We start from the raw sequence: 17,733 nt of genomic DNA on the forward strand, positions 1-17,733 counted from the left end.
GACATAAGAAGAGTAATATCACATAGGGTTGTTCAAATAAAGCTTACAAAATTACCGCAAAGTGCCTACTGAAGGAATCCTCACCTGCTTTAGCTGAACAAAGGTTAATGGGTAAGTGCTTTTCACTGGTCCAGCAGGTGACAGCCTGTCAAGAACCTCCACCACAGTGCCCACCTGCAGCATAGAAAAAGCAGATGTATGAAGGTCAGTAAATTTCAATCCAAATATAACAGCTTGCATATCCAGCCACCTAGCCAGCTAGCTGCATCTGCCCAGAAAGCAAAGAAATCTTAAGCCCTTACATCATCCTTACAGACACATTAATAATACAATACAGTACAGAGAACTGATGAACACTGAAAGAAACACGCTACATGTGGAGCAATGTTTTAAAAATCCGGATGCTCTAAATTTGCTATGCATTCATAAAAATAAAAGTGACCCTTTATTATTTAATGAGAACTAACCCATGAGTTTCTCACAGAAGTTCTATAAACAAACACAACTGCTCTGGATAATTAATATAAAACAACTATATTATCTAAATTTTGCTCAATTATACTTACAATCAAGCTAGGGAAAATGCCACTGATTACAGTGTCACGTATAAGTAGCTGGACTGATTTTAGTGAGACTGGGAGCAAGGTATAGGCTAGTCACATGCATAAGTACCTTGCTGAATAAGGACTCACATGCGTACAATTAAATTGCCTTTTTTGCCATCTGCAATTTCCTTTTGCGATTATAGAGTTTTCTACTCATCTACAATTATCTCAAAGTCCGCTATCAATTTTATGTTAGTCAAGATGCACACAATACGCCTAGTGTCTTACAAGCTCAAAAAACTCAATTGCATTCATATTTTTCATGCAAGATGTCAGTCTGTTTCACTAGAAGTATTGTCACTGTTTGGTGGTAATTACACATCAGACATTCAAAATATTTCTCAAATGCAGATTTGCTTTCAAATGCTTGAGAAAAAAAAGTAAAAAAAAAATAGGCATTTAAAACCATATAAAACTGTATACTATAAGAGCATTCACAGCAATATAAACTTCTGTTATTGAAGTAGCCTCAGAAGTATTGAACTTTTGCAGAGCATACATGAGTCAGCAGTGTTGAAAAATTATATATTAAAATGTACATCACGTGCGAAATGCTGCATGTGACAGAAGTCAGCATGAATCATCTACGTACACGCAATTATTTCTTCAGTATAGTACTCATTTTGGCTGGGGTAGAGTTAATTTTCTTCATAGTAGCTGGTATGGGACTATGTTTTGGATTTGGGCTGGAAACAGTGTTGATAACACAGGGATGTTTTCCTTATTGCTGAGCAGTGCTTACACAGAGTCAAGGCCTTTTCTGCTTCTCACATCACCCCACCAGCAAGTAGGCTGGGGGTGCACAAAAAGCTGGGAGGGGACACAGCTGGGACAGCTGACCCCAGCTGACCAAAGGGATATTCCATACCATATGACATCATACTCAGCATATAAAGCTGTGGGAAGAAGGCGGCGGTGGGGGACGTTCGGAGTGACGGCATTTGTCTTCCCAAGTAACCGTTACACATGATGGAGCCCTGCTTTCCTGGAGATGGCTGAACACCTGCCTGCCCATGGGAAGTGGTGAATGAATTCCTTGTTTTGCTTTGCTTATGCGCACAGTTTTTGCTTTACCTATTAAACTGTCTTTATCTCAACCCACGAGTTTTCTCACTTCTACCCTTCCGATTCTCTCCCCCATCCCACTGGACGAGACTGAGCAAGTGGCTGTGTGGTGCTTAGCTGCCTACCACAGTTAAACCACAACCAGCACGTAGACATAGATCTAAATGGACTTTTGAAATGAGCTTATCAACTCTTTAGCTAGGAATAAAAAAGCAAAAGAAGGCTGTAAGAATACAAAGGGTAATGCCATCACTATCTGGAGGTTAGGTCACCCTCACTTAGTCCATAGCAGCAGGTGTTGGGAAAAGGTGTCCCTGCCCATGGCAGGGGGGCTGGAACTAGATGATCTTTAAGGTCCCTTGTAACCCAAACCATTCTGTGATTCTATGTTCACCCTGGCAAGAAGGCTGTCACTCAGATGATGGCTTGCAAAATTTTGATGAAAGTAGTTTGCTCTTACGTTTTCAGTTTAAGCATTGTACCTAAAATAACAATCAGCTTTTGTAGAGTATCATTCCCCAAATGCTCTGGACTGTGTATGTGCTCCATTCCTTATCTTGTGCTCCTCTAAGGGAGCCAGTAATATTAAAGCAATATGCAGGACTTGGCAGGCCACAGGAGAGGTTGAACTGCCAGGTCTTGTACAACAGCTGTGAAGCAAGAGATGAGTATCTTTGCACATACACTGACAGAGTTGATTTACAGAACTAAACAACAATCCTATGAGCATTAATAGTCTTGGCCCCAGGTGGACAATGACCTTAGAAATGAACGTAAGCAGTATTAAGACACACATGGTCACTTGAATGAGCTACTAACTTGCAAAGAGTGCTGCTTTGTGCCTTGCTGAACTGAGTATTAGCAGCTTGTACATGTGCCTGTGACTTTTTTTTTTTTTTTTTTTTTTTTAAGTTCCTGCTATCAAGGGAGCTTCTGTTCTGAATACAGGTCGACCACATATGATTCACTTATGGACTGGGCTGGTAGAAGCTTGTTTCTTTGAAACTTCAATGGATTATTTTTGTTCAGCTTTTCACTCTTAAGTGGTGCGTACAAAAAAAAAACCAAAACAAGATCTGTTCTTGCTGCAAGTTCCTGTTGACTGCTAGTTAGTGGACAATTGGTATCACAACAGAAACTGTAAATTTAAAAATTACAAATACCGTCAAGAATTTTTAAAAACTCAACCTGTAAAACAACAGATGACTACTAATAAAAAATAGCAATACTTTTTTATCCTCCAGAGCAAGGTCTTCAAAACCAAAGTGTAAGATCAAGCGGGGGGGGGGGGAGTCCAACAGGAATGATACCAACTACTGGCAGCATCCTGTTTGCTTAACCCCTTTCTACCCCCCAACTCGTATCAGCATTGCCTGCTACTTGCTATTGCTTGAGCTCTCCACATCCCAAGAACTGAGTACATCTCCAGAACCTATGAGTCTGCAGGTTGCAGTGCTGGGGCAGGCATTTCCTTGTGACCAAGCACTCCTCAGGGCTCCCCAAGTGGTGACCAGAAATTACCACCTGCTCACAAGCCTGCACAGTCACGCAGACACATTGCAGGCACTAAGACTCATTCATTTCCCTCTGGAAAGGATGCTCCCCACATTCTGGGTCTTAAACCCCTAAACCCTGTCATCTTGCTCACATTTCTTGAGCCCATCCATTGCTGTTCTGCCTTTGCCTGCCCTCATTCCTCACCTTCAACACTTCTCTTTTGCATCTATGCAACAAGATTTTTTTCGTTATCACCTGCTTTCCTGTCTTCTGCTCTTCTGTAGCAATGTCAGTGTCCCCAGCATCTTTTAATAAATTACATTTTTCCCACCCAGGAGAATTCTTTAAAATAATTGCATAGCTCAAAATGAACAACTGCCTGATCAGGGAACAGCAGGGGAGTTTTTCTTTTTTTTTTTTTAATTTATTTCTTTTCCCTCCCCAACTAGCCTGGGTTCCCCAGTTATTTTCATCTGGGGTAACCTATTTGCAAACCTCCAAAAAACAGCAAATATCACAGGCAGCACTGCTAAGGCCAAAGATCTCTTTTCCTCAAGTTTAGGTCCCGAGTAGCTGATCAGGTACTTAAGGACTGAAATGTCAGAGAATATCTTGTGGAAAAAAAATAGAGAACAGCCTGCCCTGGTTACATGTACCTCTGTAAAGTACACCACACAACTCCTGAAAATACTCTGGAGTCTCCTTTCCTTCCTCCTTTCTGCAAAAGTGTCAAGGGAGTCGGTTCACTGCAGCAAATTCAATGCTCTGCATAGCAGACCAACTGCTGGACCTCGACTGCGAAGCTTCATACAGTACCTGTTTTAGCACAGTCACTGCAAACAATATAGCTGGGAAGTTTACTATTACCAAAGTTAAGTCCTATCATAGAATCATAGAATGGTTTGGGTTAGAAGAGACCTTAAAGATCATCTAGTTCCAACCCCCCTGCCATGGGCAAGGATACTTCCCACTAGATCAGGTTGCTCAAAGCCCCATCCAACCTGGCCTTGAACACTTCCAGGGAGGAGACATCCACAACCTCTCTGGGCAACCTGTTCCAGTGCCTCACCACCCTCATAGTAAAGAATTTCCTCCTCATATCTAATCTAAATCTACCCTCTTTCAGTTTAAGGCCGTTACCCCTTGTCCTATCACTACACTCTCTGCTGAAGAGTCCCTCCCTATCTTTCCTGTAGGTCCCCTTTAAGTACTGGAAGGCCGCTATAAGGTTCCCCCAGAGCCTTCTCTTCTCCTGGCTAAACAACCTCAACTCTCTCAGCCTATCCTCATCAGGGAGATGCTCCAGCCCCCTGATCATCTTCATGGCCCTCCTCTAGACCCACTCGAGCAGGTCCATGTCTTTCTTATGTTGGGGGCCCCAGAGCTGAACACAGTACTCCAGGTGGGGTCTCATGAGAATGGAGTAGAATATTCATTTAGAATATTCCCTCTCTGATATTCACACAAATGCATTCAGGCTTCTCCATACAACAAGGTGCACTGGACCTGGTCCCAGCAGGGGCTAGAATGCATCACGGAGCTGGGAGGACAGCTTTGGTTAGGATGATACAAACCCTCTGTGATTTGAGACTTGTCCTGTGTTGCAGGGTAACCAAGTAGAGGAGTAAACTGCTGCTGAAGTTAAGCAGTGGGTTCACAGAGCAAAAAGCAGCCTTCTTCACAGAAAACAGTTCTAGAGGCTTTCAGTGCAGATGGCAGTATATGTACAGGCAATGACAGGAACCTCACACCTGGCAGTTTAGACATGCCATCTGGATTCCTAAAACTGCTGGGTGGAGAGTAGAACACCTCCTCTCAAAAACAGCAGGAAGTGCAGAAGGTGAGAAGGTGCAGGAACAGGGCTCCCAGTGTGATGGCCAGGTCAAAGCTGCAATATTTGAGCAAGTTTAGTCATCTGACTCCTCCTTTGTAAGACTGGTGTCTGGGCCAGGCACCCTGCAGCATTCCTTTCTTGAAGGCATGAAAGTTCATCGTTCTAGTGAAATTGGACAGGCCTATCTGAGAGCCATGAACCATCAGAAGATGGGAGAGTCAAAATCTGACTGCTAGGCTCCCAAATGCTGGCAACCTATGATAGCAGCAGAAGTGGTGGGCGTACTGATAATGGTATATAATTAGTCACTACCAAATATAAGCCAGTTCAGTGAAACCTCATATGGCAACCCCTGCCCTAAAAGGTCTGAAGATACTCAAACATTGTTGAAAATGATATAGATCTGTTTCAGCTTCACTGGTGAATCACTTTTACACAAAAAGTGTTTCTGCCCACCACTTGAGTGGGATGACTTGAACACACCTGCAAAGCCTTATCACTACCAAATTTTGCAATGCTTCAGCTGCAGTGCTTAACAGATCAGATACATCGCTGATTGGAAAGGTGGCTGCCAAATTAAAAAGTACAAAGTATAAAATCAAAGCGTTATGAATTACAGTATCCAGTACACCAACTGCAGTAATCCTCCACCTCAAAATAACTTGTCTGTGCCCAGCAGAATGAATACAGCCAAGTTCATACCTGTTGTCTCTTCCATCCCCCCTTAAACCATCCTCTACACTCACTGCAGGAACCTAGTTCTCAACCGTATTTCACAGAAAATTGTCACTGGTCCAAAAATGATGGTGCTATGGACAAACCCCAGCTACTCATGTGCTGAACAGTTATACCACTGTTGTCAGACAGGATATAGCAGGGCTGGGTTCTGCATGCTAGGTTCTGCACACTTTTCCCTTGGCAGGAAACTAATTTAATTTCTTTCATCAGCTACAGATTTTCACAAATCTTGTAAGAAACTTTCAGATTTATTGAAAAAATGTTCCATTTTCAAAATTTAAACACCTAGAAGTATTTAGAAGTATGTATATCCTACCTGCTGCTTCTACTTCAGAGGCATTACCAGCTACAAAAACACTCTTTGCTCATAGCTCTCACGCTAGCATTCCCTCAGCTACATTACTCATACATGAGTTAAGACAACTATGATTCTGTTGTGTTAATATATTAATTTCAGTTTAGTAAAACTTCAGACACATACTGCATATTGTAAAAATTATCTTTTTATATCCAGATAACATACATTTTCTCATTTTCCACCATGGGATGATTCCTAAATCCCAAACTCTGCTCCCTCCTTCCTGAAAGTCTGCTTTTAAGGTTTTCCTCTTTATTTTGCACGATATCTAGAGAATGCCATGACACCCTCATAAACATTTTTTGCAAAAAGCAAACATACAGCATTATGGAAAGATACACGGCATATTACAGATGTTAATTTACCTTCTGCAAGCGAACCTTCCCATATGCAAATTTGGGTGTTGTCGGAGGGATAAGACCTTCTGGTAACTGCTTATACTAGAAAGGGAAGGAGAAAAAAAAAAAAAAGACACACAAAACTTAAATACAAACATGCTTTAATTGAATTCTCACTTTCCACTTCACAACTTACAAAAGTAGAACTTTGGCTAAAAGTAGATAATCTCACTGTGCTAAAGGATTACAGCTGCATCTATTCTAAGACGGAGGGTTTTTTTAAAAAAAAAAGTCTGACTTGATCACATATGGTAAACAATTTTTAATAACTATTCAACTCGAAGTAACAGTAGAAAGCATAGCGAACAAGCACGCTGTCAAAGAATCACAGTGCCCTTGGAGCCCTCCGGTGGCTAAGCTTGCGTTACCATCTTCTACAACCCTCCTGCAGTCGTCTCCCCAGTCCATGGGAGCTTGAGTTAACCTTTCCAAGTTTGTAGGGCAGTATTTCCACTTGACCCTTCCTTAGCAGCACTTCCATATGGCAATTATTAGCCTCTGGTGCCTTTCCTTTCAGTGTTACTGTACTCCACCACCACCTGCTAATCCATTACTGCCTAGGCTGGTTTCTTTGACAAGCAGGCCTTGAGACCAGTCTCCTCCACAGCTCCATGAACACTTGAGGTCCCATCATTAGCTTCTCTCTGGTCCTGGTCTAGACAACTGCGCAATCAATCACAGGGAAACATGACAAGGAAACACTCTGACTGCTGGGCTGTTTCTGTTTACTTCTTGCCCTATATCTCTAGGAAAAACCACCCGAGACCAGCAGAGAGAAGGGATGAAAGGTGTCCACCACTTTCTTGGACACCTTCTTGGCAAGTCTAGACAGTGGCTTTCTGCCCCATATCCTAGCCTCCTCCTTTCTGAGCCTACAACCTTCTTTTCTCCTTGCCATCATCCCCTTCTCCCTTTCATGCCATTACTTGTCTCCTGTAATGTCCACTCTTCCCATCTGTTCTTCCATTTACTGAACATGGCCCTGTCTGCACGTTATAGAGAAAAAACTTCTGCAGATGAGATACCCATGTGATCAAGTAATCTAAGCCTACATTTTAATACACATGCACAAATGACCACCCTTGTGAAGGCTATCTTAATCTGCACATTTGGTGGCTTCTGAGTGCTCACTTTGGCAGCTCCTAGGTTGTTTGTTTTTTTTTTTTAAAGAAATTTGGTGAGGGGCTGAAAGGGCATTTTTCTTAAGAGGTTTTACTTTGATTTCAGCTTGAAAGTTTTAGCACAAGGCATGATTTGCTGGGCTTACACATGGTATATCCAGCATAAACTCATGCTCAAAAGCTCGCCTCTGCACCAAGACAAGGGGGTTTTTTTTGTTTAGTTGGTCTATTTTTTTTTTTTTTTTAAACAGACCACAGCAGTATAATTCCCAACGCCGTCCTGTCAAATCTCAACTATGGACTGATGAAAGCCTGATTTATATTTCTGGTAACAAGTTCATTTCTTCCTCTCTGTACTTGAAAATAATCAAGACATTCAGGCTTAAAGAAAAACTATATTCACCCAAGAGAAGAAGTCAAAAGTAGCAAATTTCAGCCCAAATAGTAAAAATTAGAGAATGCTGTCAGCAATTGAAAGAAGCTGTAGACTGAAACTCTTCTTGTTTATTACATGTATTAACTAAAGGAAACAGTAATGGAAGATTATAACGCATTAGCCTTGTAGCACAGCTAACGTTGAACGCCGTCATTAGTTACAGGCAACTTAATTTTCTTTCATCAGCTCCATCTCAAACTGCAACTGAGTAGATAGACTGTTATGGGTTTAGAACCCACAGCAGAGACAGGAAAACTTCACTGAGATCCTATGGATATGGAAGGCAAGAGATAAACAAACCACACCAAAAAGAGCTGTACCATGACCCAACACACCTTAGGTTATACTGAACACTTCAGATCTTATCAAGGCACTCTCACTGCACTAGAGCACTACTTACATTTCAGATAGCGATCTTGCCTTGAAGAAAACAACTCAAAAACAGGAAGTTTGGGAATTTCTCTGGTGAGAAAAGCTGTATCAAGATGGGAGGTTCCCATTGAAAGGCTATCAAAATTATCCCATCAACGGAAAGTTTAGGGATAATGGAGAAATTGAAGAAAATGATCCACAGCAGGCCTTCCACAGGTATGGAGATAGAGGCATGCTCAACCCTAGAGAAAGTGTAATACACTTTTGGGTGATCTACTCCCATCAAAAAAAAAGTCTTCTAGTGAATAGGAATGTTGCTGGCATGCAACAGGACAGCAAGTACAAGCCTGAGCCTTGGGATTCCCATGGAATCTGTTTTTAAGCCTCATCTGAATGGCCTCCAGTGCAAGGCTGTTCAAAATCCAGATACAGGTTCCATGTTTCACTTCAATCTCCAGTTTGTAAAGATACTGTGCATTTTTACAGTCAGGCAAAGCTCGTCCCACCCACTAGCTACAGTTACTGGCATCACAAAAACAAGATGTGTTCATTTGGATAAGCAAGCTCCTTCTCACAGAGGCCCAAAACCACAACACGAAGCTTGGGATACAGACAGCCAAAGCACTAAGCTGCAGTGCATATCAGGCTGACATCGAGTGATGAGCCTGAGCTGACTGAATGTCTGATTGATGCTGCAAGGGAAAAGCTCTGTTCACTCTTCCTCCATCTATACTCCCAGCCAAACCCTTCCTGCCTCCCTCTGCTCCCCTTGTGCCAGCACTGGCTCTCATCTGACTCTGTGAGCCGATTCAGCTTACTGACCTTCAGTTGCAAGAAAACAAACACAGCAAACAAGTAGAGCTGAATCATTTCGGTGTCAGACCTGCACCTGTATCCCCTCCTCTGAAAGGAAGGAGGGAGCCATCGGGACAGAAAGGATAGCCAGAGAGGTGCAAGATCTTCCCCCTTTTGTAACAACAAGCAGTTAGGTTGGCCTAATTGCCTTGTTCTACTTCACTTCCCCTACCTGCAGGAAATAGTCAATTCAGAAGTAACTTAGACCAACACAAGAGCAAGAGAGTTTGCAGCACACCAGGGATGTTTCAAAGAACCATTCTAAACATGTCCTGGGAACACTCACCATACCAATGACTTCCCTCAAGGCAAAATATTTTTCTGTCAGATCCCCCGCTTCACTCAGTGGAGCATCATAGTCGTAACTGGTGGGCTGTGGCAGATAGGGCATATTAGCACCTAAGGGGGGGGGGGGGGGGGGGGGGGGGGGGAAGCAATAGAAACAGTAGAAGAGTTGGTTTTTTTCCAAAGGTATCAACTTTCAGAATTCTTTCCATCACAGCCAGGCTCTGCTACATTTTTAGATTCAATGTAAGCCTTGGGATTTGGCATAGAGAAACTATTCCTGATGGAGGACAATGTCCTTCTGAGCTCACACTGCTCTGTTATACAGTCTTCAGAAATATTCTGAAGAGAAACAAATTTATCCATGTTTCAACCATTTCACAGAACTGAGTGAAGCAGAAGTAGCCTTTGCAAAGATAAATACCATGTGGGTTTAGTACAATGTGCTAGCAATAGACAGAGAACAGCTAGTGCAGTCATCTTTTGTCATGTGAAAGCAGGCATAGTTTATTCTTTCACAGAATACATTACTACCTAATTCATAAACAGCTCCTCTACATCATCAGTATCATTTAAATAATTTCTTACCATTCCAATAGGCAAAGTTAGTCCCACCTATAAACATGTACCTAAAAAGGGAAAAAAGCCATCCACTTAAATCAGGTTTTGCTGAATTGGAAAAAAAAAAAAAATCCCCCCCCAAATTAACCTCTACTGAACACACACTTACAGGTTAACGTTAGCACCACGTGCCAGGATTTCATTAAGTGTTTTAGCTATAGTTTGTGCGGGCACAACAGAATGACGGTGCCCCCAGTGATCCAACCATCCAGTATAAAACTCAGAATTAACCTGAAAGGAGGAAGGGCAAAAGAGGAAGGGAAAATATGAAGAGGGAACAAGAACAGAATGCAATGTGATTTAAGGTTACTAAGTGTAAGAGGGAAGGAAAAAAGGCACCTTGACTCATTCAAGCCATTTTTAAACTACTATAAATACAGCAAAGTATACACTAAGTCAGTCCTTTTCAGCAGATTACTGGTCAAAGAAATTAAAGGATTGTTTCAATAATTTTATAGGGAGATTTTGAAAATAATTGCTTAAGTACCAAAGAGCATGGATTTCCTTGGAACCTGTCAACATGAATGTGTTTCAGATGCTTGGCATTCAAATAAATGATGGAAGCAATATGTCCTCTGCAGAATAGCATACGTAGACTAGATGTAACAAAAAAGAAATCTTTTAAATACTCAAATTATGTTCTAAATAATTTCATAGCACAGAGATAATCTTGTATCCTCAACGGGCCTTCTCCCTTTGTCAAAATGGCTTCCAGTGATCTCACATCCCATTATAGCTTGTGTAAAACCTCTAGGGTAGCTGAAAACAGGAAGCAACTTCTAACCTGCCCTTTTAATTTTGCTTTTAACTTCCACCCACACATGTACCTCACTAACTCATCTAATCATACTTAGTGTTTCCGTTGCTTTGTAAACATTTGTCTTAGCAAAGAAAAATACTGAAACAAAACCAATACCTTTTGAGACTAAAATAGTATTTGCGGAACAGCAGTTAATGTGGATTTGACAAACACACAGAGAAACTCCTCTATTCAGTTTTTCTGACTGACTTGGAAATTACATCTTCGTAAACATGTCCCTAAAACTGTCCAACACACTGTTGTCACCTCCTCTTTTATTAACCACTGCAAGATTAGGAATGATACAAGAAATTTAAGTGAAAAGACATACCAAAGGTCCCGTAGGTTCACTGCCCCTTTGAGCTAAGAATGCTGCTGTGACATTGCCACCTATAAGCAGATAGAAATAAAATTGAGTTGCTACATCCATGACTTTCGGTCCTTCATTTTACTGAAATAGGTGTCTTACCTCCCTTCCAACAGCTAGCAAAAATCCAGACAAGAAAGTTACTTCAGAAAACCCAGGAATCAATACCTTTGATTCCAGTGTTTAAGTTGCAGAACTTATTTAAAATATATACATACATGTATGCATGCATGCATGCACGCACATCTTTGCTTTTGAGATACATCTTCTGAAAACCCAGCTTTTCTCAGGAGTGACATCCTGGCACCAAAAAGTCTGAGATGTGTCAGAATTGCTACTGGGTCATTGGAAAGTATAGGTCTGGGGTTGCGGTACCAAGACTATGGGGAAGAACAGAAGCCAGGCAATCTCTGAAGAGGAGTTTCACTTCTGATCACTCCTAGTGGCTCAAGCCATAGGGACTGGAAATAACTACTTCCATGAGTAGCTCACCATCTCATAAATGATACACATGAAGGAGTTCACAATTTCAGTCTACTTGTAAGAAAACAGGTTCCTGCTAAGCACACATCTTTGACTGTAGAGAGAATAATGTACAAAAGAAGCCACATGTAAAAAACTATGGAAAGATCTACCTTGGAGTTTGTTTCTTGTGCCTTAAGCCCATTTTGCCCAGTCTGTGCAGTATATGAACATTTACATCATTAACTCTCCTCTTCTATCAAAAGGGCACTTTCTGAACACACTATGGTTGCTTAGTCATTCTTCAGGCCTAAATCACAGCAAATTGTGGCAGTGTGCACATTTCTAATGATGACCTTCAGCAATAGTTTTTTTTCCAGTAACCGCTGGCTTAAAAAGAAATGAACTATGAGAGCTGGATTCTGGGACAGACAGAGGACATTAAAAAAAACAAAAACAAAACAACAACAAAAAACCCAACATAAAAAAAACATTAAAAAAAAAATCAATGGAATCAATGCCAACTATTAGTGCTAATTTTTAGGAGATATGCACTATGAGCAGTGTAAATTGTTTATTCATTATTTCACGATGTGAGGAAGTGATTATGACTCTCTAACTGGGTACTTGTGGGTGATTCTTGTACGTTTAAGACTACATCAAACATACATAAATGCCTATTACCCCATTTAAACAAAGCAGTCGGGTTTGTCAAGCAGTCAAGTCAGTTTGTCCTGCCAAACACACACACAACAGAATTTTTTGGTAACAAACAGCAGTCTCCAACCTGGGGCAAAGTCCACTGTCGCATAAAGACCCTGAAGAGCTCCACATCTCAAGTAAAACTGGCTTGCACCATCTGTTGTGAACAGCACCACGTCATCCCCAAGATGCTGACGAAAGAGCTTCAGAAGGGAACGCAGATAGTCATAGTCGCAAGCGAAGTAGCTTCCGTACTCATTCTCCACCTGCACAGTAAAAGCAAGTCAGTAAAGCAGTAGCCAATTTCAGTCTGCATTTGATACCGAAAATGGAAAGCCCAAATCCAACCCTCCTCTTCCTTTGATGGCAATGCTGAAAATGTCATTTTAACTCCAGACCTGAGGAATAAGAGAAGACAACACTTCTAGGCACTCATTCCTCTCACCTGTATCTTACAGTGGAGCAATCATTGTGTGGAGGTAACTCATTTTCCTAGAAAATCACCCTCCACATAAAAATCTCTACCCTAGCTACTTAGCAACAGTGATCAAAACACAGTCTCTATTAAAAATGGAAACCTATGAGCCACCTCCCAAGCAGAACAATAAAACCATAGAACAGGTTGTGACATGATCAAAACTGCAGCAAAATTGGACTTCCAGAACAGACACACCTACAAGGGACTCACATGAAGTGCAAAGCCCTGCAATGGACTCAAAGGACTGAGGGGAGAATGAAAACCCTGCTACTACTGAGAGGTATGCATCTTGCCCCTTTCCCAAGGGGGTGGACTTTCAACCTCCAGATCCAATGCCTCACACACCTGAAGGTTATTTCTGAAAATCCTGCTGTAAGCATCTTATTTCTGCCGAGGAATAATTTTGCCCGGTGCTTTTGCTCAATAGACATAATACACTGTTCAAGAACAATGATCTTGGGCATATTGTAAGAAGGGTCTCCTATTCCATCCTGTGCCAATGAGGGAGTTTAAAAAAAATTAAAACAAAGCTTTTTTTATGGCCAAATACTAAGAATATGGAACAATCACCACTGCACATCTAGAGGAGTTTAAGAGAGAAGCTACTCACCATGAATGCATAACATTGTGTCCTGAAACATTTACAGCTTAAGTTAGGTGCTAAGAACTAAAAAGCCTAAATTTTGAGGCCATTTTTGTCACAAGTTTTAGGCTTACTCCGGATTGCTTTTGCTTCTATTTGCAGGTATCCTTATTCCCCCTTTGCCTGTCAGAGGGTTTCAAGCAATTGTAACGTATTTGGACTTTATGTGAGAACTGGCATGAAACTCAGATCTAAAAAGCCCCACAAGTTTCCTCTATTGCTTTCTATAGTTGTGGGAAACAACTTTGATAGAGCAGACATCTGTTCTCTGAATTCTGGAAACAGTGCATTCGGTTTCTTAGGATAAGGGCTTTCATCAGAATCTTTCGGCTACCTGAAACTGTTAAGGAACATCTGTGACCTTACCACCCAACACCCACAGAGTGTCTGCAAGAGCAATATAAGCATCCATGCTGCTTGGGTTAATTTGATTTTCAGGATGTTACCTGCACCATGATGATTGGACCTCCATTTTGATAGAGGTGAGGCCTCATCTTTGGCAAAAGGACACCCATCCATTTCTCTACTGCTGCCAGGTAATCTGTGATACACGAAGTATAAATGTTTCACAACTTTTCTGCTTTTTTCTAGCTTTTGTTTTAAATTATATATGGGTAGTTTTTACCTAGTGTTCTAAATATGTAAAGTACAACAGAACAGCATTTAATTAACTGATGTGCTCTTATACTTGTTCATAAATGTCAGCTTCCAGTACAGTTTACTAAAAAAATAAAACATTTAAATACTGATGAACTTTGAAAATCACCAGACTTCAATGTCTCATACAGGTTGTCCTAATACATTTCAACAGGAAAACAAATTTGAATGTTTCTATGTGTACTATTTTTTTAAATAGATAATTTATCCCACAATAAGCAGAACCAAAGTCAGATATGATATGTATCTTTGTCCCCTAATATGCACTCCAATAACGACATTAATCTCCTGTCTCATCTCATCCCTCCATGTCTGGTCCATGAGCAGGTAGCACATAAGAATGCTGTAACTACTTTTGGAATTACATGCACACTGACCAGCCAGGAAGGATCCCCACGATGAGTGGTCGGTTGGCCATGGCAAAATCAAAAAACTCAAAGCTGAGAGCTACCTGTCTTTTCCTCAATGGTGACAATGATTTCTGTCTTGGCACCAATTTTCATGAAACTTGTCAATACCATGGAAACTTTCTACCCTACTTTGTTTGTTCAATATACTTCTTGAATGCACACTTTTAATTAGAAGTACTGAAGATTTTACTCACAAGATAACTTAAGCTAATAGATGAATTATCTAGTAATGGCCTCAAACAGCAAGTCGCCTTGCTGCTGAAGTGTATTTTTGCTAGCCCCTTTTGATGCCTCTACCTGAATCAGAAGACCTGAGAACAATAGATTTCTTCTCCAACAGCCATGCAGGAAGACCTCCCTGGGAAAAGAAAAGGAATCACTTCAGTGACCATTTTTAGGAAATGTAAGAAGAATTTAGCCTTTTATCAAAACATATACTGAGACCTGAAGATTGATTTTCTACAAGTAATAATTCCCAATGAAAAAACAAATACAAAGTAAGCTTCCATTGTAGGAAGTCACTTAGGACGCATGGATTTTAATACATTAAACCAAGAGTCTTGTCCAAGGATACATCAAGTATATTTGTCTACTTTAAGACAGAAATACTTGCATTAGATTTAACCTAGAAATAATTGTTACAAAAGGCTGTACCATGTCCCATTCTGCACAGATGTAAGGTCCAGCTCTCAGGATAACCAGCAAACCAGTGTCGTTAGCAAGCTGCAGGAAATACTCTAGATCTTTGTCACCAGAAAAATCATACACGCCCAGCTGCGGTTCATGGTAGTTCCATGGCACATACCTATGAAGAGAGAAGATCATCTTCCATTAAGAAACTGAGTCTAAACCAGAACTCCGAATAACAACTGTTTGCACTACATGACCCAGAGGTCTGTAATGCTGAACTGGTCTTCAGATCAGTATAATACAATAACAACTCTAAGGGCTTTCTTCTGTGAAGTACTTCATATGGCAGAAGGTGTTAAAATTAATACTGAAATAAGACTTAGTACTTTGCAGTATGTCTGCCAGAGTCCATATCAATGCAAGAACAGGTTTTGGCAGTGCCATTTTGAAACCATGATGTCTGTTCCAAAATTTAAGTAGTTAACAGTTTTGATGTTAGCAAGTCAGCTGCCAGTTGTATAGTGGTTGGAGGTTTGTGAAGACATGAATACTGTAAACCACTCATAAATGGGGTGGTCAGGAATGAGCTTGCCCAAAACAGCACATGACCCTTTGCAAATGGATCACCCAGCTTGCACAGGGAACACTAACTAGGCTGACAGGTCCATGCTGCTGCCACTACAAAGAACTTAAAAATGTCTAAGCCTCAAATGATATTGCATCTAGGTCTTGAAAGTTTTCATTGACCAGGAGCAACGCAGGTTCTGGAAAACCAGCATGGGAAGAATGGTCAAGTTAGAGGACGCTAAGGCACCCAAGAGCCTGGACAAGTTAAAACTTCATTTCAACCAAGTAAAAGCTGCCAAATAAGCAGATAACCATTTCAGAGAACACCTCTCTCCTACTTCCAGGACTTAGGAAACCACAACCTCACCACAGAACATCTCACAGAAGATTAAAAAAATACACTTGGTTGCAAGACAACAAAGAAACATGGTATCTACCAACTACTATGTGTAGTGTTGTAGCTTATGGCCCGTGCTTGACAACCATGAGAGTTTTGGCTTGTGATAGTACTAAGTGGCAGTCGTAGCACAGACAGACATTAAAATTAGGGATGAGCACAGCCTGAGCAAGGATTCAAGAGCATTCTCCATGCATTTACTTTTTTTGCACATAGATTTGTAATCCCTCTAAAAGAACTGTTGCCACTGTTCCAGAGAACAAATTTGAGAAAAAATTTGTAAAACCAAAACTGTGGTTAGTCAAGCAAAGATCCTCTCAGGCAACACTTTTCTTACTGGAACACATAAACAAACCCAGACAGAGTTAATTTTGTAAGAACCACCCAAGAGGGAAAGAAAGTGCAGAAAACACTGCTTTCAATAAGCAAGAAAAACAGGAATCCTCACACAAGCACACTACTGAAATGGCCACACTCAGACATACATGCACATGAACATCAAATACAAAAATTATAATCTTTCAGCAACATTAGTTAATATTATAGCCTCACAAATGCCAAAATCTTAAGCTTCTGTTTGAAAAGATAAAGCTTAAAATTTGTATGCCAGGATGGAGTCAAAGCAATGCACTCACGCATCATGCAGATTTTCCCCTCTATGTAGTATATTTTATTTCTTTGTCAGCCTGCTCTAATTGTTTCCAAAGCACACTAACTCATTTGTAGAACAAACTAAACGTACATTTAATGAACGTATGAACCATGTGAAAATACATTCAACGTTAATTTAGTTTTCTGCACTTTGTTTAAATTTCAAGCAGAGGAACAAGCTGATTGCTGACATTTAAGATCAAAGTAGATAAAGTAGAAAACTATTTAAAACAAACAAATGACCAACCCACCTCAAAGAAGCGAATACCAGAGTATCGTATAGTGCTTGCTTTCCCTGTTCCATATACCATTATCAAGGTTATCACTGCAGAATAATTTTGGTTTGCTCTAAGCCGTAACAGCTATGTTATTTTCAAAACTATTGCTTAGAAAGACAGAATTCTTTTAAGTTATATATACGTGACTATGGATTTGTCAAGAACAGATAAACCTAACTCCATTTGTTCACAGGAAAATTTGCCTAATGGATTAGAGAAAAGGAAAAAAAGGTGATGTCTCTTGACTTAGCAAGGCTTTCGGTACTTTGCTGTATGACATCCCTACAAGCAAACAAGAAAAAAAAAAAAACCAGAGGCTAGTTGGTATAACATTAACATAGAATAAAAATTAACCACAAAAGAACAACCCACAATTTGCTGAGAAAGCAATGGGATATTTTGAGGAGTATCCCAAGCCTCTTTGGTAGGTCTAACTATATCCAAAGCTTTTATTGACATCTGGGTGATGTAATGCACAGCACGCTTTGCAAATGGGGAGCAGTTGCA

At 40.6% G+C, this 17,733-nt stretch overlaps 1 protein-coding gene across 1 annotated transcript in view; it reads right to left on the bottom strand.

The window, feature by feature from the left end:
- Positions 1-17,733, bottom strand: part of GLB1 (galactosidase beta 1) — a 47,795-nt gene that overhangs the window by 13,272 nt on the left and 16,790 nt on the right. The window contains exons 3-12 of the mRNA XM_050890912.1: positions 15,358-15,508; positions 15,001-15,061; positions 14,083-14,177; positions 12,601-12,781; positions 11,316-11,374; positions 10,295-10,416; positions 10,153-10,193; positions 9,566-9,678; positions 6,463-6,537; positions 85-174 (exon numbers count right to left, since the gene is read on the bottom strand). Coding sequence (XP_050746869.1) covers positions 85-174; positions 6,463-6,537; positions 9,566-9,678; positions 10,153-10,193; positions 10,295-10,416; positions 11,316-11,374; positions 12,601-12,781; positions 14,083-14,177; positions 15,001-15,061; positions 15,358-15,508 — 988 coding nt within the window. The remainder of the gene's footprint in view (positions 1-84; positions 175-6,462; positions 6,538-9,565; positions 9,679-10,152; positions 10,194-10,294; positions 10,417-11,315; positions 11,375-12,600; positions 12,782-14,082; positions 14,178-15,000; positions 15,062-15,357; positions 15,509-17,733) is intronic.

Source organism: Gymnogyps californianus, chromosome 2 (assembly GCF_018139145.2).
Source record: "Gymnogyps californianus isolate 813 chromosome 2, ASM1813914v2, whole genome shotgun sequence".
Classification (NCBI taxonomy): Eukaryota; Metazoa; Chordata; class Aves; order Accipitriformes; family Cathartidae; genus Gymnogyps; species Gymnogyps californianus.